Source organism: Suncus etruscus, chromosome 9 (assembly GCF_024139225.1).
Source record: "Suncus etruscus isolate mSunEtr1 chromosome 9, mSunEtr1.pri.cur, whole genome shotgun sequence".
Classification (NCBI taxonomy): Eukaryota; Metazoa; Chordata; class Mammalia; order Eulipotyphla; family Soricidae; genus Suncus; species Suncus etruscus.
In genome coordinates, this window is record NC_064856.1 from 98,556,922 (window position 1) to 98,579,207 (window position 22,286).

At 34.7% G+C, this 22,286-nt stretch overlaps 2 protein-coding genes across 2 annotated transcripts; both read left to right on the forward strand.

The window, feature by feature from the left end:
• The first annotated feature begins 8,156 nt into the window (after positions 1–8,156).
• On the forward strand, positions 8,157–9,068 carry LOC126017817 (olfactory receptor 4C15-like). Its single transcript, XM_049779871.1, has one exon. The coding sequence runs from the start codon at positions 8,157–8,159 to the stop codon at positions 9,066–9,068; it is 912 nt and encodes a 303-aa protein (XP_049635828.1).
• A 10,661-nt stretch (positions 9,069–19,729) lies between these two features.
• On the forward strand, positions 19,730–20,665 carry LOC126017763 (olfactory receptor 4C15-like). The gene has a single exon (XM_049779817.1). The coding sequence runs from the start codon at positions 19,730–19,732 to the stop codon at positions 20,663–20,665; it is 936 nt and encodes a 311-aa protein (XP_049635774.1).
• Positions 20,666–22,286: the final 1,621 nt, after the last annotated feature.

Below are 22,286 nucleotides of genomic sequence, written 5' to 3' on the forward strand. Positions count from 1 at the left end.
AAAAGAACATAGAAAACAAAAAATTCAGTTAGAATAATTAAAAAATCAAATCGTGATATTATAGGTCACCAATAATTTGACACTAAAACATTTGCATATTACTTTTGGGGGTGCTCAGATATTACTCTACACTCAGGAATCACTTTTGACAGGCACGGGGAACCATATGGGATGCTGGGATTCAAACCACCATTAGTCCTGGCTGGGCTGTGTGCAAGGCAAATGATCTACCACAGTGCTACTGCTCCAGCTCCAAGCATATTACTTTCATTGAACATTATCTCCTCATTTTCAAAAGTAATATTCTTGTATTAGCTGTGCTACAAGATGGACTGAAAAGTTTTTTCTATGATTCTACTACTTTCATCTACCTGAAATATTATGAGTTAAAGAACACAGAGCTTAGGATAAAATAAAAGGAGCAGTAGTGTAGTTTCCAGAAAGTACCAAAATTTCAGAATTTGTAGTTAAAGTCTATCTGAGTGAAATATCTGGGTGAAATATCTATGATAGGATATGAATCACGTTAGTAGATTCTTCTGTGCTAAACCAGAATAAATTTTCAAATAATTGGAAATAACTTTCCCTAATTGTTAGAACACATGATGTGAAGGCTCCACTGAATTTCAGTGTGAAGAACCATTCAAATATTTCTTTTATGTGTTCAAAATAAACAAAAATGTGTTGACCTAAAAATATAAGGAATTATAAGGCCAGAGTGATAACACAGCAGGTAGGGCACTTTTCTTTCTTTTTTTTTTATTTAAAAACCTTGATTACATACATGATTGTGTTTGGGTTTCAGTCATAAAAGGAACACCACCCATCACCAGTGCAACATTCCCATCACCCAAGTCCCAAATCTCCCTCCTCCCCACCCAACCCTCGCCTGTACTCTAAATAGGCTCTACATTTCCCTCATACATTCTCAATATTAGGACAGTTCAAAATGTAGTTATTTCTCTAACTAAAATCATCACTCTTTGTGGTGAGCTTCCTGAGGTGAGCTGGAACTTCCAGCTCTTTTCTCTTTTGTGTCTGAAATTTATTATTGCAAGAATGTCTTTCATTTTTCTTAAAACCCATAGATGAGTGAGACCATTCTGCGTTTTTCTCTCTCTCTCTGACTTATTTCACTCAGCATAATAGATTCTGTGTACATCCATGTATAGGAAAATTTCATGACTTCATCTCTCCTGACAGCTGCATAATATTCCATTGTGTATATGTACCACAGTTTCTTTAGCCATTCGTCTGTTGAAGGGCATCTTGGTTGTTTCCAGAGTCTTGCTATGGTAAATAGTGCTGCAATGAATATAGGTGTAAGGAAGGGATTTTTGTATTGTATTTTTGTGTTCTTAGGGTATATTCCTAAGAGTGGTATTGCTGGGTCGTATGGGAGCTCGATTTCCAGTTTTTGGAGGAATCTCCATATTGCTTTCCATAAAGGTTGAACTAGATGGCATTCCCACCAGCAGTGGATAAGGGTTCCTTTCTCTCCACATCCCCGCCAGCACTGTTTGTTCTCATTCTTTGTGATGTGTGTCATTCTCTGTGGTGTGAGGTGGTATCTCATTGTTGTTTTGATTTGCATCTCCCTGATGATTAGTGATGTGGAGCATTTCTTCATGTGTCTTTTGGCCATTTGTATTTCTTCTTTGTCAAAGTGTCTGTTTATTTCTTCTCCCCATTTTTTGATGGGATTAGATGTTTTTTTCTTGTAAATTTCTGTCAGTTCCTTGTATATTTTGGAGATTAGCCCCTTGTCTGATGGATATTGGGTGAATAGATTCTCCCACTCAGTGGGTGGCTCTTGTATCCTGGGCACTATTTCCTTTGAGGTGCAGAAGCTTCTCAACTTAATATATTCCCATCTGTTAATCTCTGTTTTCACTTGCTTGGAGAGTGCAGTTTCCTCCTTGAAGATGCCTGTAGTCTCAATGTCCTGGAGAGTTTTGCCTATGTGTTACTCTATATATCTTATGGTTTGGGGTCTGATATCGAGGTCTTTAATCCATTTGGATTTTACCTTCGTACATGATGTTAGCTGGGGGTCTAAGTTCAATTTTTTGCAAGTGGCTAGCTAGTTGTGCCAACACCACTTGTTGAATAGGCTTTCCTTGCTCCATTTAGGATTTCCTGCTCCTTTATCAAAAATTAGGTGATTGTATGTCTGGGGAACATTTTCTGAGTATTCAAGCCTATTCCACTGATCTGAGGGTCTGTCCTTATTCCAATACCATGCTGTTTTGATAACTATTGCTTTGTAGTAAAGTTTAAAGTTGGGGAAAGTAATTCCTCCCATATTCTTTTTTTTGCAGATGACATGATGCTCTACTTAGAAAACCCTAAAGACTCTACCAAAAAGCTTCTAGAAACAATAGACTCATATAGCAAGGTGGCAGGCTACAAAATTAACACACAAAAATCAATGGCCTTTCTATACACCAATAGCAATAAGGAAGAAATTGACATTAAGAAAACAACCCCATTCACAATAGTGCCACACAAACTCAAATATCTTGGAATCAACTTGACTAAAAATGTGAAGGATCTATACAAAGAAAACTATAAAACTCTCCTCCAAGAAATAAGAGAGGACACGCGGAAATGGAAACACATACCCTGCTCATGGATTGGCAGGATTAACATCATCAAAATGGCAATACTCCCCAAGGCATTATACAGATTCAACGCTATCCCTCTAAAGATACCTATGACATTCTTCAAAGAAGTGGATCAGGCACTTTTGAAATTTGTTTGGAACAATAAACACCCTAGAATAGCTAAAGCAATCATTGGGAAAAAGAATATGGGAGGAATTACTTTCCCCAACTTTAAACTTTACTACAAGGTAGGGCACTTTTCATGTAAGTGGATGACCTGGGTTTGATCTTCAGCTGGTCACATGGTTCTCTGAGGACTGCGAGGAGTAATTCCTAAGTATGGAGCTAACAGTTACTCCTAAGCATCACTGAGTGTGTCTCTAAAGCAAACATATTCCTATATAAGTACAAGGAGTTATAAACTTCTTTGAATGGCCATCCAATAAAGGGAACTGGTGAACTAACCAAAGTTTTCTTTAAATCTAATTTCTCCTACATTCATTCAGAGTAAAAAAAAATAAAACTCAACTTTTATTACAAAAATACTGAAAAAATTCTTTCTTTTCTTTTTTTGGGGAGGAGGCATACCCATTTGATGCTCAAAGGTTACTCCTGGTTAAGTGCTCAGAAATTGCCCCTGGCTTGGGGGACCATATGGGATGCTGAGGGATCAAACCACGGTCCTTCCTTGGCTAGCGCTTGCAAGGCAGACACCTTACCTCTAGTGCCACCTCTCCCGACCCTAATTTTCTAAAAATTATTGTTATTCCTAATTTGATGGAGTTTGAAGATCAGAAACTGTAATAACAGTATATTCATTTATTGCATATATCTTATACATATATTTGTCACTTGTTATTCTTTACTACACATGGGTTTCATATTATATATTGGTGCTGAGCCTTGTACCAGTACTCTACAGTGGCAAATTAGTAAGTACACAGAAATTTCATCCTTTACCACAAAGAAACTGTTTTACATCTCTGTATAAGCAGTATTCTATTCCTGAAGGGGATGAAAGACTTCAAATAAAATAGAGGAATAGATTACATAAAAATTACATAAAAATACAAATTACATAAAAATCTAAATGGTCATGGACCCAAGAATTTAGTAAAAACTTGCAGAAACTAAAGCAGAATGAACAGTCTTCGAAAATCATTCAGCTGGGAAATTCTCAACCTTTGGGAGAACTGAGCAATGATTCCATAGGCTTTCATGATGTCTCAAGGAAAGTTTCTTTGATTCTATTGGGAAATCAATCAAGGAGAAAAACTTTAATTTCTTATTCCCTCCTTACCTAAACCATGTTGAAGACAGGACTGCACAAGCAGTAGATAATCTTTTCTGCATCATCAGCTAATGAGGCTTGACCTCTGTCTTTGAGATGTAGAAACAGAACTGGGAATCAACCTTCAGTCTCTACAACCAAGTCTTTGCCTTTTTGCACAGAGAATAAGAGATTGTCAGCGTCAGACATTTTAATAAACTGACACATGGTAATATCCATAATTTTCATTAAGAAGATTTAAGTTATATTTTCAAATAAAAATGTGTGATTTAAAAGTGTAAGTTATCTAATTGAGTTCTGAAGTTTATTAGAATTATCGGGCAATTATCTAAGTTGATTGTGAATACTTGAATGATACACAAAAGTTCTGTTCTAGGATTTTTCACTTTTTAATAGGAATTATAATCTGTAAAAGTTTATGGAATTTGGAAACAGAAATGTATGTCTGGTGTCAAAAAGACAACATTGGCAATAAATTATTTACTTTAAAAATACCTGAAGCTAGAAGAAAAATATGTGCTGGAGTGATGATCCACTTGTTTTCTCAAAATATAAACCTATATTTGTATAGTTATGTTTGTTTTCAAGTTAGACGAAATTAGATGAAATATAACATGTTTACCACTTTGCCTTAGACTGCATCAAGGCTTGATTCTTTCTAATCTCTGATTTTTCAGGCAAGCAAACAAATCTCTTTCTACACTAGTGTTTTATATATCTGAGACTGTATTTTAAAGAGTACTAATTTAGGACTATGGTGATTCAGCAATATTTGTAATTTAAAGTATCTTTAAATACAGTAAATAGCAATTAATATCTTTAGATAATTTCTTTTTTTAAGCTTTTTTTATTTTTTTGGTTTTTCAGCCACAATTGGTGTTGCACAGGGGTTACTCCTGGCTATGTGCTCAGAAATAGCTCCTGGCTTGGGGGACCATATGGGAAGCTGGGAGGTTGAACCATGGTTTATCCTAGGATAGTGCGGGCAAGGCAGATGCTTATCACTTTTGCCACCACTCTGGCCCCTAGATAAATTCTTAATAAATGGAACCACCAGGGAGTTCATGAAACACAACAAAAAGCCATAGAAAATCACAGAGCAATACCTTACAATTAAATTAATCCAGCTGTTTGTTGAGTGAATTTTATATTCTGCATAGCTTTACATTTAGGTGTTAGTGTTGATTACTTGTATATAAATTTCTAAACTATTTGTGCATTAACTGTGTCTTTATAATACTCTTAAAATGAGCTAAGTTCTAGAACAACTAAATAAAGTCTGTGTATTTATCAAAAGAGAAGTAAACATAAGAAAGAGTGTTTTACACATTCACCTCAGAGCATGAATATAAGAGCTGAACTGTTTAGGCAAATAAGCAGAACTCAATTTTAAGCAACTAAATTTTATAGAAGGAAAATAGAGCCAGATGTTTAAGTTCTTGCTATAATTAATCTAGGTAGACACAGAATAAAATTATGCTTTATTGTTCTTTAATTATTTAATGTTGTACATTAAAAAGATTTATGCTAACTTTGGGAAGAATATATTAATACAGGTATCATTTTATTCTTTTATATTTTACTGACTTAATGTCACTAATACATAAGTTAAAATGCATCCAAGTGTAATTAAAATTTACTGCTTGGTATATAATTACATATAAGTTAGTACTACAATATCTTGATAATTATATAGGTTTGAATGTTGTACAAACTTAAGAGTTAACATCAACTTATATTTTTAGAATTTTAATTATAATGTCATATTTTCATGTGAAAATTGATAATGGAGCTATGGGCTATTAGATAAACAGCATGTTAAGTTGTAACCTTAAAAAATGGTCAGAGTCCAAAGATTACTGCCACGGGGAGCCCTGAGCTAAATTTAAGATACTCAAGCTCATTAAAAACATGATTTTCCAGGTAGGAAAGATCACAGAATCATTTAGTACAATCTTGAGCAGATTTTATTTTTTCCTATGAATATGTACATTTATGGTTGAAATCAAAAGAAATATAAAGAATGATTAAAGTTGAAGTCATGATAAAATTCCTTGAGGAAAATTTATAATAATTAAAAGCTTTAGTATATGATTTCATTTTCTATTAGCAGGTTAACCTTAGCTATGTAAAATGATTGTACTGGGTTAGATTATTCAATTTGATTATTCATATTCTAACTTTTGCAGCTGAATTTTCAGGTGATAAGACATAAATTTTAAGTTAATCATATAATTAAGAACACTATATTTTTTGGAAGTATTAAAATTTTTATGCTCGCTTTTTTGGTATATAAACATTGCTTAAAATAATGCTGACACCAATACTTCATAATTCACTCATTCAATAATTTACTTATAACAAGGTATTTGTTTTTTTGTGGTATAGGAAATTTGAAATGTTAGACTTACTAAGAGGATGTTTTAAGCCTAAGTGGTTTCTTTATTAACACATGACTATAAAAAAAACAACAAACTAACATTAAACTAGCATATTAAGTGGATAAGCATAATATTTTAAATATTTTTCATATTAACTTAAGATAGAAATAGAAAACTTACTATATGTCTATTGTTTGTATATATAAGTTGGTTAATCAAGACAATCATTAGTGTAATCATTAAAACTGTCATATTATTATTTTTCTTGAAATTGTAATGAAATACCTGAGTTGTTAATACTTCACCAAATTTTTCACTACTTTCCCTTTTACACTTGAAATTCAATCCATAGCAATACATTAAAATTTTGTCAGTTATTGTTTTAACTGTTATTATCAAATTGCATCTCCTCTTTTTACACTAGAACAAACATAAAAAATCCATATATTTACTTTTAATCTACATTTAATTTACTTGTTTAGTGTAGTCAAATAGTTTTTATTGAAAAATATTTTCTTATAAAGATATGAAGAAGAAAGAGACTTCCAAGACTTTTTACATTTTGAAGCCACACCACAAAGTGCTCAAGGGTAACCTCGGGCTCAGCACTCAGGTATTGTTCAGGGCAATGGTTTGGGGGTAAATTTAAGGGTAATTTTTTTTTTTTTGGTTTTTGGGCCACACCTGGCAGTGCTCAAGGGTTACTCCTGGCTGTCTGCTCAGAAATAGCTCCTGGCAGGCACGGGGGACCATATGGGACACCGGGATTCGAACCAACCACCTTTGGTCCTGGATCGGCTGCTTGCAAGGCAAACGCTGCTGTGCTATTTCTCCAGGCCCAAGGGTAAATTTTTCTACAGATGAATATGCATGTCATATTCATGACACATTGACATGCATGACACATGTCAATCATGTGTCAACAATTATTTTACTGGTATTATTTAGCACAGAAAATAAAAAGCACTTGCTAGTAGAATTGGTATAAGAAATACTTTATAAAAAGAAATAATTTAATTGAAAATTAAAATATCTAAATTGATATGATAAAAAGTTGATACAACTTTATACAAGTATAGAGCTAGCATATTCATTGAGGTGACCTTTTATGACCTAATTTTTATAAAAAATTTTACCACTTCACATTGTTCCAGTGATTATTTTAGGATCAATATGATTTTTAACATGAACCTGAAACTCATTTTTTTTTCTGGGTAAAGCGTTCTCCTGATCAGGGATATTTGACTAATGCCTATTATGACAAGGTGATATCTGTCATGACAAATTCTTGTAAAAAAATCGATACCTCAGATTTCGGGCTGTGACTTCAGGATCCATTTTAATAATTTATTTTAGTAAAATATAACTAAGCAACTTAGGCATGGCAACAGAGATAAAATTATTTTCTTTTTTTTTTCTTTTTTTTTTTTTTTTGGTTTTTGGGCCACACCCGGTGACGCTCAGGGGTTACTCCTGGCTATGCGCTCAGAAGTCGCTCCTGGCTTGGGGGACCATATGGGACGCCGGGGGATCGAACCGCGGTCCGTCTCCTAGGCTAGCGCAGGTAAGGCTTACCTTACCTCCAGCGCCACCGCCCGGCCCGATAAAATTATTTTCTAACCATATCTCATTGGGTTTAAGTGTTATCCATCTTGTATAACTCATGACTTAGTAAGTGCATTTGTCTTTTGAGCTATGACCTTTAACAAAATTCTGCTTTTATGATTTCAGTAACAAAGATGAAAACATCATATAAATAAAAAAATCTTGTAAATGACTATGATAAAACACTAATAAGCTTCTCTGATGTAACTTTTTTATTCTTATAATTTTAGGTTGGACTCTCAGTGTGGTAGCTTGTGTGTTTCTTGGGACACAATGCAAAACCAAAGCTTTGTAACTGAATTTATCCTTCTGGGACTTTCCAAGAACCCATATGCCCAGAAAGTCATTTTTGTTGTATTTCTGTGTATCTACATTGCAACTGTCTGTGGCAATCTGCTGATTGTGGTGACCATCCGCAGCACTCCAGCTCTCCTGGGCTCCCCAATGTACTACTTCCTGTCTTTCCTGTCCTTCCTGGATGCATGCCATACCTCTGTTTTTGCACCCAGAATGATTATAGACTGTCTCTATGAGAAGAAAACTATCTCCTTTGGACAGTGTATGACCCAACTCTTTGCTGGACACTTCTTTTCTGGGGCAGAACTTATTGTCCTCACAGCCATGGCCTATGACAGGTATGTAGCCATCTGCAAGCCCTTACACTATTCTTCCATCATGAATTCAAGGCTCTGCAACATTCTAATTGGAGTAGCCTGGACAGCTGGCTTTCTGCACTCCACTATACAACTTCTTATAACTTTTCAACTACCTTTCTGTGGCCCTAATGTCATGGATAATTTTATGTGTGATTTGTATCCGTTGATGAAACTTGCCTGCACTGATACTTATGTCTTTGTTCTTTTGATCATAGCCAATAGTGGGGTTTTTTGCATCCTCATCTTCTCCTTGTTGCTTGTTTCCTATAGTGTCATCTTGTTCTCCCTGAGAAAACACAGCACTGAAGGCCAGAAGAAAGCCCTCTCTACCTGTGGATCTCACATTGCTGTTGTAGTTTTGTTCTTTGTCCCATGTATAATCGAGTATGCGCGGCCTCCATCTGATTTATCTTTTGACAAAATATTGGAGGTCTTCTACACTGTCCTAACTCCTCTACTTAATCCTGTGATTTACACATTCAGGAATAAGGAAGTAAAAAATGCCATGAGGAAATTGTGGAATATATAAATGGTTGTTTCTTTTGAAAAATTAAAACAGAACAAAACAAAGCAAAACATAGCCTTAAAGTTAAAAAAAAAGGTCAAATTTTAAAGAGCACATTATTGTGGAATACTAGAAGGACTATAACACAGAAGGTTATATAATACAATAAAAACTATCAATAAAATATTCAGGAAATGTATTTTCACTGCATCTTCAGATATTTTGATAGGCAAGTCTCAATCTAATAGTGACATGAAGAATTAATTTATAAGTTGGAATCCAATTATAAAATAATAAAGTATAAATAATTTACCAGTTATTTTTACTTATTTATTTACAATGTGATGTATTATTTATTTTGATTTAGGAAAGGTAAATATTTGATTTGATTTTGGCTATGTTCATTAATGTTCAAGGGTTACTCCGGCACTGCTCGCACTAATTACTCCTGGAAGTACTTAGGGCACCAATGATCTCAGATCATCCATGTACAAGAAAGTGTCCTACACTCTGTAATATCTCTTTTTTGTAATGTTCAATATTGTAATCCTAACAGTTTAGAAATACTATGTTTCTAGCTATACCCCTACAGGACACCTTCACAGCCTCAGTAACCCTTCGTGTTGCTCTAGGTTTCCTCTCTTCATCCTCCCCACACCTCCACTGAGCAACTCAGTTCTACAGGGTCAGTAATCATTGATCAGTATTTAATTTTTTCACCCTACATAGAGATCTAGTCTCATATCTCCCATATTTTACTTTATTTTTAAAAAATTGCTAATTTTTGAGTACTCTCTAAATCTTGTTATATATAATCCTGCTCCCAGATGTTTGAGGAGTCTTATGTGCAAAGTGGTTTTTTTTTTTTTTGGGGGGGGACCACATCCAGTGGCACTCAGGAGTTATTCCTTCCTCTGAGCTCAGAAATTGCTCCTGGCAGGCTTGGGGAACCAGATGGGATGCCAGAGATCGAATCCAGGTCTGTCTGGGACGGCTAGGTACAAGGCAATCGCCCTATCACTGCGCTTTCACTCCATCCCCTGTGTGCAAATTCTTGACACTGAATGGGCTAGTGCAGGGGATTTAAGACCTAAGTTTCCTGGATCAGCAGGAACTACAGGACACACTGGCTAGTGCTTCCACCTAATGTTCATGACTGCAGGTTTTGGACTCTTGAGTAGTGGTGATCTACAGAATCCCCAGCTAACTACGCAGGCCCAGTATACATAAAGACAATTGCATATCTTTTCTCCCTAAAGTTCATCGAAACTATGTAGTATAGACATGATCAACAGCGTAATGTTCCAAAGCTTGAAAAAGATTTGGCTTCTGCAATTGAATATGAGCATTGCAGATGTATGTAAGTGTAGATGGTAGTTCCAGGCTTGCTTTACATCAGAGGAGTTGCTATGGATTTGCTTTCTACTTCTCCTTTTTTATTTTTCTATCTCTCTCCCTCCTATTGAATGGCTGGCTGAGATTCTCTGTCATATATTGAATAGGGGGAAGTTTGGACTTTTATTCCACCTTGAAATCACTCAGGACAGTTGATATTTCTATTTATTGTGTCAGATTATACAATTTATTTTATTTATTTATTTTTATTAATTTTTTTTATTTTGACCAAAGTGGATTACAAATTATTCACAGTAGTATTTCAGGTACCTAGTGACACTGAGTCAGGGGCATTCCCACCACCAATGTTGTCCTCCCTCCACCCCTATTCCCAATATGCATCTCATATTGCCTCTCTTTTGCCCCCTGGACTGCTAGTATAAGTGGTTCCTTCTGTGTCTAGCCTGTTGTAGGTTGGGTATCGATTCTGTTGTAGTTGGCTTTGGATTTTGTGTTCAAGTCTGATCATTTTTTTTATTTCTACTCAATGTTCATAAGACTGTTTGGTCTTGGTGCCCTCCATTATTTCCCCCTCAATTTCCCCTTAATTTGCGAGGCAAAATAAGATGGTTCAAGTTATGTGGTTCTGTTTGAAGGTAAGAAAAAAAAGGAAAAAGAAAAAATGGAGGGGCCAGAGAGATAGCATGGAGGTAAGGCATTTGCCTTGCATGCAGAAATTCTGTGGTTCGAATCCCAGCATCTCATATGGTTTCCCGAGCCTGGCAAGAGCACTTTCTTAGTGTAGAGCCAGGAGTAACCTCTGAGCGATGTCGGGTGTGAACAAAGTAAAACCATACCAAAAAAACAAACAAAAAAAAAGAAAAAAAAACTGAGGAGGGGGCAAAAATTCAAACAAGCAAAGAGTGGGAGGAGTCCTTCTAGAGACTATAAAAATTAGTTTAAGAAAATAAAGGGGAAAAAGAAGGAAAACATAAAAATAATACAAAAAAATCACCCCCAATACAAAGAAACAAAACCTGAAAAGCACTACAGCAAGTTTAAGAAAATAAAGGGAAAAAGGAAGGAAAACATAAAAATAATACAAAAAATTAACCACAAAAAACAAACAAACAAAACCTGAAAAGCACGACAGCAATAAAGAATACAATCAAACACTAACCACAGTCCTGAAATAAAGACGAATCAAAGCACAGATGGGGAAAAGGCAAAGAAAAAATAAAAACCAAGTAATGATAATTACAAAAATAATTTAAAATATTAATTTGTGCTATTTTTTTGCCTAGGCACAGTAAAAATTGGGGATATTAGAAAGGTAATTCCTCTGGCCTAAGAGATGCAGGTTTTCTCTGCCCTTGAAGTATACTCTCATGGATATAACTGCAGGCTCCGTACATGCTCTTTTACTCTCCCCTAGGTCCTTTTATGATGTCTGGAAGTTTTATTTATATTTAGTTTATCATTTGTATCACAACATGGTTGTTTGGACTCTGCAATGGGATAGAGGAAAAGAAGAAACTTGACTTTTGGCATTATTGACACTGAAGAAACACCTTAAGTGCCTCCTTCTATTCACTCCCAGCTTGCACTGTCAGTCCAGGTTTCCTGCACCCCTCATTTACAGGCCCCAGCGTGTACATCTCACCAGACTAAACTGCCCCAGCTGGTACATAGCACCAGACTCAACTGCTCACACACCTTGATATCTTATCTTGAACAGGTGTGGTGCAAATAAGATCTCACTGCTCCACTCCCCTTCCATGAGAATGTGGTTCAATCATTTCAAAACCATACTCATCACCAGAGTTGCAATTTCCTACCATGATGTCTCAAATTTCAACTTTCCACCTCCAACCTGAAGCCTGAGTTCTGAGAACAAACTTTCCTGTTCTGTTGCCTTTGGCCTTTTATTGCTGTCTTTACTGAATGTTGTTAAGTCCCACATATGAGAGATAGGTCTGTTTTTATCCCTTTTCTTCTGGATGTCGCCATCAGCATCATATCCTCTAGTTCACTTATGTTGCAGAAAATTTCATGTTGTAGAAAATTTTATGCTTGAGCTTGACAGCATATTATAGGGTAGCTAATGGAATCTTTATTTAGTTGAAATTTTTGTGATTAATGTATACATCCCATTGTAATTTCTAATTTTTATATATATGCAGGATCTTGTGGATCAGCTGAAACTAGAGGACACTCTGGCAAATTCTGGCACGTATTGTTCACATCTGGAAATACAGGCACACAGCTATTTCAAAGCACCTGCTGGTCCCTTCTGTAATGGTGGAATGATACAGTATTCCATTGTGTTGCGTATTTACCATATCTTGATCTGATCATTTATAGATGTGCACTTTCTTGTTTCCAGAACTTTACTATTTATTTAAGCAGTTTAGATAAGTATTCATGTTAATATTTTTGTGTTTTGACTTGTTTGTAGGGAGTTCTATTCCTAGATTTTGTGTAAGATCTCTATATTGCTTTTCTTGGTTATTGAGCCAAATAGCATTCCTACCAACATTAATGAGGATTCATCTTTTACCACAAGCCCACCATATATTGCTCTTTTCAGAATTTTAATATATGCCATTCTCTATGCCATGTACTATTATCTCATTTATAAATTTGTTCTCCCATTATCAAAAGTTCCAGGGAATACATTTTTCATATAGTCTTCTTTGGTAAATGTTTGTTCATATCCTCACACCATTTTCAAGTGATTTTGTGTGTTGTTGAGCTTTGAGAGAGCTGTGTATATCTCAGAGAGAGATGCCTTTTCCTCGACAGTAGTGTGTTGCCCATTAAGTAGGGCATATTTTTATTATAACTTAAGCTTCTTTTGCTGCGCAGAACCCTTTTAATTTGATGTATTCCAATTTGTCTGCTTTTTGTTGTTGCTTTTGCCTCTGCAGTCATTTACCGAAGACAGTTATTAGAATGAATTGCATAGATAGTTCTGGCTAGTAAATTTTATACAAAATAGTGAATTGCATTAGGTAAAACTAGAATGACTATTTAATAAGTGGAATTGGGAACAAATGTTAGTCTTACATGAATGTAAGCATACAATGCTGTATGCTGTGGCATGTCAATTTCTCACACTGTATAGAAATGACAATTGAAAATAAATTAAAACCTTTTATATCAGAACTAAATACATAAAATATATTGAAATACTCAGGGAAGAGTTCTTCAAAAATATTGATTTTTTGGGCCCGGAGAGATAGCACAGTGGCATTTGCCTTGCAAGCAGCCAATCCAGGACCAAAGGTGGTTGGTTTGAATCCTAGTGTCCTATATGGTCCCCCGTGCATGCCAGAAGCTATTTCTGAGCAATGCCAGGTGTGGCCCAAAAACCAAAAAAAAATCTATTGATTTTTAATTTTGATTTTAAATGCGACTATGTCAGACTAATAAATTATCACACTGCGAAAGATGAGCAATATACTAAAAAGGAGGATGTTTTCTTTCACAAAAACTGGCCCAAAAGTAATATCCAGGCCATCTAAGAACTTGGAGCATCTAAATTCAGAAAATAAGAAATTGCACAAAATTTTGAAGTGTGAGTTGAACAGATATTTCATAAAAAATACAAATAAAAAAAGCAAAAAATATACAAATGTTTAATAGGCATAAGAAAAAATTTTCATTATCATGGTGAGATAGTATATGCTCCAGATATGTGTAATCCCTAACAATTCATAGCCTCCTAAGCATCACTTGGTTTAGCTCTTGAGATACCTACACCCAGTAGTTGTTGCTCTCTGGGTTCCCAAACACCACAGAGGGAGTTTGGATAATTCTTAGTATTGACAGGACTTAAGAATCATAACTTTATCTTGATCATGGTCCCAGGGACCAAGATAGTTGTGTATTGCAGAAAGTTAATCCCAAACCCTTTGTGAAGTTACAGGGAAGCCCCCTTCCCTATTACCCTTCAAAGTTTCAATTTTCGTTCATGAACTAGTAAAGATAAACTAAAACAACTAATCATTGTTATATAAAAAATGAAAATATTAATGGTGGTGAAGAAATAGTGGAAATGAAGATTTATTTACTGTTGATAGCATTGCATATAGTCCCACCTTTCCAGAAATAGAATGCACACTTCTCAAAAAAAAAGATAATATGAAACTTCTATATGACTTGTTATCCAACTCCTGGTACCTATATAAATATAGCAAAAGCATTATTTATAAATATATAGAGACATATATTCACACAAAAAATAGTTAATACTCTTCATAATAGTCAAAAATTGGAAATAATCTAAGTGAGCAGCCCCAGACCAGCAGATCAAAGTATTGCAGTATATACATGCAAATGAAAAGTACTCAGGTATGAGAAAAGGTAAAATCAAGCATTTTAGTTTTACTGAAATTAAACTGAAGTGTCGTGGCAAGTGAAGTGTGTCAGAGCAGAAAGACAAATACCAGAATATCTTGCTTATGTGTGAAGTCTCAACAAGCAATTCAATGGAATGGTTAGAAAACAGAAGCAATGGAAGCAAATTCTTAGATGTGGTCAATAGAACACAGAATTAAATAAGTCAAAGAGGGGATAATATGGTCTTAGGGACAGTAGAGCAGGGAAGTTGGAATCCTGGTGCTGTCTGTCACCTAGTAACACAGCAAACACCCAGAAAGCATGGAACAATCATATGAACACTATGCATATATACATGTATATCATGCTATTTCTCAGAGATAACAACAAAGACTAGTCCATAGTGATAAGGCTGAAATGATAGCATAGTGGAGAGAACGTTTACCTGCATGCAGCTACTCTGGATTTTAGCCCCAGTGTCCTATTTGCCAGGAGTGATACTGAAGCACAGAGCCAGGAGTAACCCCTGAATGCACCCAGGTATGACCCGAGCCAAAAAATAATATACCGTAGTATTAAAACAGAACTTAGAAACTTAGAATAACCACTTAATGACAAGGCATTTTGTATTTCAAAACACTGAAAATTGTTTTATTCTCTAGAAATTTTCTATTAGCTTCAAAATTGATAGACTATGAGACTATGTAACTTAAGAAAAGCAGGACATGTTTATTTAATGTACACCTCCTATGTTTTGTAGCCTTTGTTATTATCTAATAAACACAGATTAACATATTTCACATTAGAATTTGATGTTAAGTCTTATTCCAGAACTTCGTTCTGACATTTTTAAGTACATAAAACTTTCAACCTTTTTCACAGACAGACTATATTTCATTTCTTGATACTTAGTATACTATTGCTGAAGATAAAGAATTTTCAAATAGTGGACAAAATAAGATTCCAAAAGTATATAAAAATATCTAATTGATCAGGGACATAAAGATTTTTGCAAACTCTTGAGTAAACTAAAGTGGAGGTAACTCTCAGAAAATCATACAGCTGGGAAATTCCCAGCCCTGGGGAAAACTGAGAGGCAATTGTATAGGTTCCTGGTGTCTCAAGAAAATATCCTGTAATTCCAGTGGGAAATCGATCGAGGAAAAAAAACTTTGATTTCTTATTTCTGCTTCTTCACACCATGTTGAAGACAGGGCTGCACCAGCAGTAGGAAATATTCTCTGCATCTTCAACTAGAGATGCTCTTGCACTGTCTCTGAGATGTAGAAACAGAACTTGGAATTGGCCTTCCTGTATTTGGTGGCCAGTTTCTGCATTTGTTAACAGAGAATAAAAGATTGCCAGCACCAGACCTTTCAATAAAGAGAGCGGTGGTAAGGTCCATAGTTTGCAATTTTGCATTTTAAGAAAGAATTTCAAATTTCAATTTTGAACTTATAAATGATATAATCCAGCTCTCCAGTTTATATATAGAATCTTAGTTTTATCATTTATCTTTGCACTCTAGGACTAATCACAAAAAGCAGCTATCCTATTAGTCCTCCTTTTAATAGGGATTATTATTATTATTATTATAGGCTTAGATATTTGAAAACAAAATATTTTGTCAAGTGCCAATAAAACAACATTTAAGAAATATTTAGTAATCAGTAAGTACCAAGAATTTGAAGTAAAATATATGGTGAACGATTCAAATATTTGTTCTTTCAAAAGCCAATTTTACCTTTGTGTAGTTAAGTTCATTATCAAAATACAAATTAGGTGAATTGAAACTATGCACTGTTTTGCCATAGACTCAATTTGAACTTTATTCTTTATTATGTATCCAGAAATATTTCCCACTCTTACATTTCTGAGGATATACAATAAAAAGTATCAATGTAGGGACATTATGATTTCATATTGTTTACAACTTAATGAGTTTGATATAGAGTACAGCACTTCCAAAACGACAGCAAATGGGACTTGGAAGAGCATGAATCGAAATGAAAAGTCATATGTCATAAAGCACTGTATTCTATTAAAAGTAATACAATTAATGTTCTTTGAATGCTTTTAATATTACATACAGCTATATATTTATGCCTAAAGATTGATAAAGTGTATTTATGTAACTAAATCTCTGAGCTCTTTTTGCGTTAGCTATGTCTATCATATTATTATAATGAACTAAATTATTTAAAAAATAAAGGCAGTCTATTCATCAAAATATAGATGTAGATATGGCATCAATACTAAATATATAATGGTTGACATATTTAAGTAAAGGAAGAGTTTTATTCTGAGAATGAAGTAATATGGATCCTGAAAAAAAAAGACTTTCCAGATGATCAAATAAAGGCATAAATCTAGCTAAAATGTCAATAAAAATATTTTGTGATGTAAATTATAATGCTGACACAAGATATAATAGAAGTATAGAATTTGGGAGGAGATATTAATGGCAAGTCAGTCTATTTTGGATATTACCAATTTAAAGTGACTGACATATAAGTATAAAATATTTATAAATGCAGGTAAACTTTACTGTTTGATAAACAGCTGAGGGATCTAACCGAAGTTTGTCCTGGATCAGCCTCTTGCAAGGCAAAAGGTCTACAGCTGCACCACCGCTCCAGCCCCTGAAAATTATTTTTTAATATGAAAATGGATAAGCAGGAAATTAGACAAATAGAGCAGAAAACCATGCAATTTCATATTTTTAAGAAATGACCTGAATCCAGATATCAGAGCCACAGGGAGCCCTGAATCATCCTTAAATTGTCCCCAGTTCATTAAAAATATGATTTTCAAGGTAGAAAGGATAGAATTTTCTAGAAAAAGCAAAAAAAAATGTTGTTTCTTTTTCTAAGTGTATGCAGAATTACAACTGGTATTAAATGGTATCATTAAAATTATTAAGGTAGAAGTTATGATAAATATTCTTGTATAAAATTTATAAAATGATTTTATGCTATATATTAGTTTCAGCTAATCCCTGTAACTAATTGACAATTAGACCATTCATAAATTCTATCTTCTTTCTCTGAACTTCTAGGTAATGAAATACCTGAACTATTGTGATTAAGAACAATCTCTTAGGAAGTATTTAAATTCACAGCAACTAGTGTGTTTTTACACTATTTAAAAATAATGTGAACATTAGTATTTTACAACTTTTTACTTTTGTATGCTAAGTGTGGCCATAAGAATATGAATCTTTTGAATAGTTTTTTTCAAAATTGACAGAATTTGTTCATTTTGTATTAGTAAAATATACATTTTATTTGGAGAGTTATATAAAATCCATGTAGATTTGTAGGTATTAGTTTTTATGCATAAAATTTTTGATGCTTCTTGCATTAGGTATAGTTGAAGATGTAATCATTCTTGAAGTTATGTCCAGACAGGAACTGAGAAGTTGAAATATCCTGCGGCTAATTAAAGAGAAAGCTTTCTGAATGTAATAAATTTCACTTTCTAAGTGAGAAGTAAAAGTAACTTCAACCAATAACAAAAGAAAATTTTTTAGCTCAATAACAAAAGAAAAATTTCAGAAAATAATTTCAAGAAAATAATTGAAATCATCCTTTCAATAAACCATTGAGACATTTAGGTGAGTGGTAAATAAATATCTGTATTTTGCAAGAGAGAACTGTCAAGAATTTGAAATAGGTAGAGTGAGGAGGTTATTGCAATTAAATTGGATAAAATTATATATGTGGTTAACAAGTCATCAGTAATGCTGATAAAGATTAAGCTATATCATTATATTGTTCTATTTCTTATCTGTGATCTGACAAGAAACAGAAGAAAGTCATTCATGCTATTAATTTCTTGCTTAGAATGAAAGATCCTTGTTCCCTTTGGGGTTGATCTAACAAAATGAGCTGGGTGATAAAACTGAGGATTTGGTTTTAGACTCCAGATCAGCACATGCTATTTATTTGAAAGAGCACTTTTAAGTCTTAATTTTTCTATAGGTCTATATGAATCAACCTAGTATTGATATTTATTGAGGAATAGTTACTCAACAATTATTTAAGGCTTTATTTAACTTAGAAATCATAACAGTCCTAGGATTCAGAGTGATAGCACCGTGGTAAGATTTTAGCCTTGCAGACTGCTGACCAAGGACAGATCAAAGTTTGACCCTCAGCATCTCATAAGTCTGCCAGAATTCTGAGTTCACAGCCAGAAGTAACCCTTGAGAACTGTTGGGTGTGACCAAAAAACAACAACAAAATGAAATCATGACAGCACTTTGCTGTCATGGTTGACAATTAATTCCATACTTAATATTAATCAACCAGTATTATTACTGGTAATATTTTAAATATAAAGCTCTATATTATAAAATAATAACTAACACAAGTATAACTGGCATGCACTATGTACATATATAGACCTCAGCATTTTAAATGAGGTTCCCTTTGATAGACCTAATTGATATTGAAAGTCTTATCACTTTAGAATCTTCCAGAAATCATTGCGGTACGCTGTGATTTTAAAGTATCCCTAACACCTTTATTCCCTTTTCTAGATAAATCATTCTAATGACCAAGTACATCATGTATCTAATACCTATTCTTACTTGCCGGTGCTTGTCAAAACAAATAAATTGCTGTTCTGGAGTCCTTGGAACTAGGATGTGGCTTCAGAATCCCTTCTTAACCACTTACATAACTAATTGATCAATGCTATCAATTTAGATAACATTGCCTCCAACCGTATCACACTATGGTTTGCTTCACTGCAGAATCTAATGGTCTGTCTTCCTCTAGTCTAGTTTATGACTTAGTAAGCACAACTTTTCCTATTCTCACATTATCACCTTTAACAGAATTCTATTTTAGTAATTTCAGTGATACAGAGGAAAAAAAACACTATAGGTGAACAATCATGTGCATACCCATGATCATAACCTTGCTGATATAACCTTTTTGTTTTTATAATTGCAGATTTTAATGCTCAGCTTGGTAGCTCTGAGCTTTTCCTGGGAAATCATGCAAAACCAAAGTTTTGTAACTGAGTTTGTTTTTCTTGGACTTTCCAAGAACCCATATGCCCAGAAAGTCATTTTTGTTGTATTTCTGTGTATCTACATTGCAACTGTCTGTGGCAATCTGCTGATTGTGGTGACCATCCGCAGCACTCCAGCTCTCCTGGGTTCCCCAATGTACTTCTTCCTGTCTTTCCTGTCCTTCCTGGATGCATGCCATACCTCTGCTACTACTCCCAAAATGATTATAGACTGTCTCTATGAGAAGAAAACCATCTCCTTTGGAGGGTGTATGACACAGGTCTTTGCTGTGCATTTTCTTTCAGGGACAGAGGTGATTGTTTTAACAGCCATGGCCTATGACAGGTATGTGGCCATCTGCAAGCCCTTGCACTATTCTTCCATCATGAACTCAAGGCTCTGTGGCATTCTGATTGCAGTAGCCTGGACAGGGGGATTTCTGCATTCAATCATTCAAATTCTCTTTACTTTTCAGCTACCCTTTTGTGGCTCCAATGTCATGGATAACTTTATGTGTGACTTGTACCCATTATTGAAACTTGCCTGCACTGATACGTATGTCTTCGGTCTTTTGGTGGTGACAAACAGTGGATTCTTCTGTATCCTCATCTTCTCCATGTTGCTTGTGTCCTATAGTGTCATCTTGTTCTCCTTGAGAAAACACAGCACTGAAGGCCAGAGGAAAGCCCTCTCTACTTGTGGAGCTCATATTGCTGTTGTAGTTTTGTTCTTTGTTCCATGTATAATTGAGTATGCACGGCCTCCGTCTAATTTATCCTTTGACAAAATATTGGAGGTCTTCTACACTGTCCTAACTCCTCTACTTAATCCTTTGATTTATACTTTCAGGAATAAGGAAGTAAAAAGTGCCATAAGGAGACTTTGGAACAAAATAATATTTGTGTCGGTTGAGAAGTAAGGCCTTGTATTTTGAAAAAATGTTAAATTTAAAAGAGTAAAATCTTTTAGACAACTGTTTATGGAAGGACTATGTCACATAAGGTACCATTCTCCAATTAAAACTATTAAGAAGAGGTTCAGGAAATATATTTTTAATCTTAGTTCTCTTAAAAGATCCTGATAATCAACTCATCCTAACAGTTATGTGACAATTCAATTTGTATTTTTATTAGAATCCACTGGTATATAAAATAAAATGAAAATATTTATCGATGGTTGCTATTCATTTATTATGGCATAGTATTTATGGCATCTCAGGCAAAATAATTTACCAATTAATAATAATAATAACAATAACAATAATAAATTAGAATGTTCTAGAAATACTATGCTTCTATTTTTCACCCACCATAAGATTCTAAGCTTCTCTCATCACTACTCTAAGTTATCTTTGCTCATCCTTCCAGTTCTTTTTACCAAACTCAGTTCTGGTAGACATCAGGATCAGATATCACTGATCTTTATTTTGTTCTATCCATTTACTTTCATTTAACTCCAAATATAGATTTGTTCTTTTCTCCTGCCCGTTTTTATGGAATTATTTACTTTATTGAGGTTTTATGATTATAAATCTAGTCATTATAGTTGTCTGTTTTCAGATGTATGCAGGATCCTGTGTGTTAATTTCTACCAAAGAATGGGTAATAATAATAATAATAATAAATCTTTATTTAAGCGCAATGATTACAAGCATGTTTACAATTGGGTTTCATTCATAGACAGAATACACCCCCCTTCACCAGTGCAGCATTCCCACCAACAGTGCCTCACTTCTCCCCAACCCCTGCCAGTATTCTCTACAGGCATTCTACTATTAACATGTCGCTGGGAATTTGAAGTCACAATTCCTAGATCAAAGCTTGAGGACTCAATTCTCAGTGCTGCCATCTAGTGTTTTATTGGAAACATTAGCTGTGATGTCAAAGCACCTCTAGTACTGATGATGGAGTGCCCAGACACCCTGACTGACTCATTACCTTGTAGGTACCTGCACATCCTGCTTCTAAAGCCTAGATTGCCCTATCTGACCTAGAGAGTATTAGCAATATAATATTTCAGGATCTGAAAAGGTCTAGTATCTGGCCCATGTTAGCTTGCATTGGAAGATGTGCATTCCTTATGCATGATAGTTGGTGGTTTCAAATTTGCTTTATAGAAGAGTAACAACTGAGCCGGAGAGACAGCATGGAGGTAGTGCGTTTGCCTTGTATGCAGAAAGACGTTGGTTCGAATCCCGGCATCCTATGGTCCTCCATGCCTTCCGGGAGCGATTTCTAAGCATAGAGCCAGGAGTAACTCCTGAGTGCTGCCAGGTGTGACCCCAAAACCAAAACCAAAACGAAACAAAACAAAACAAAAATAACAACTATGAATACATTCTCTCTTTTCTCAATATTTAAATTGTCTTTTTTTCTTTCTCACCTTATTGGATGACTGGCCTAGATACTGCATCACTGAGTCTAGGTTTCTCAGTTGGTATTTGTTTGTTTGTTTGTTTGTTTTGGCCATACCCTGTAGCACTCAGGCATTACTCCAGGCTTTGCACTCAGAAATCACTCCAAGGTGGCTTAGTTAGGAAA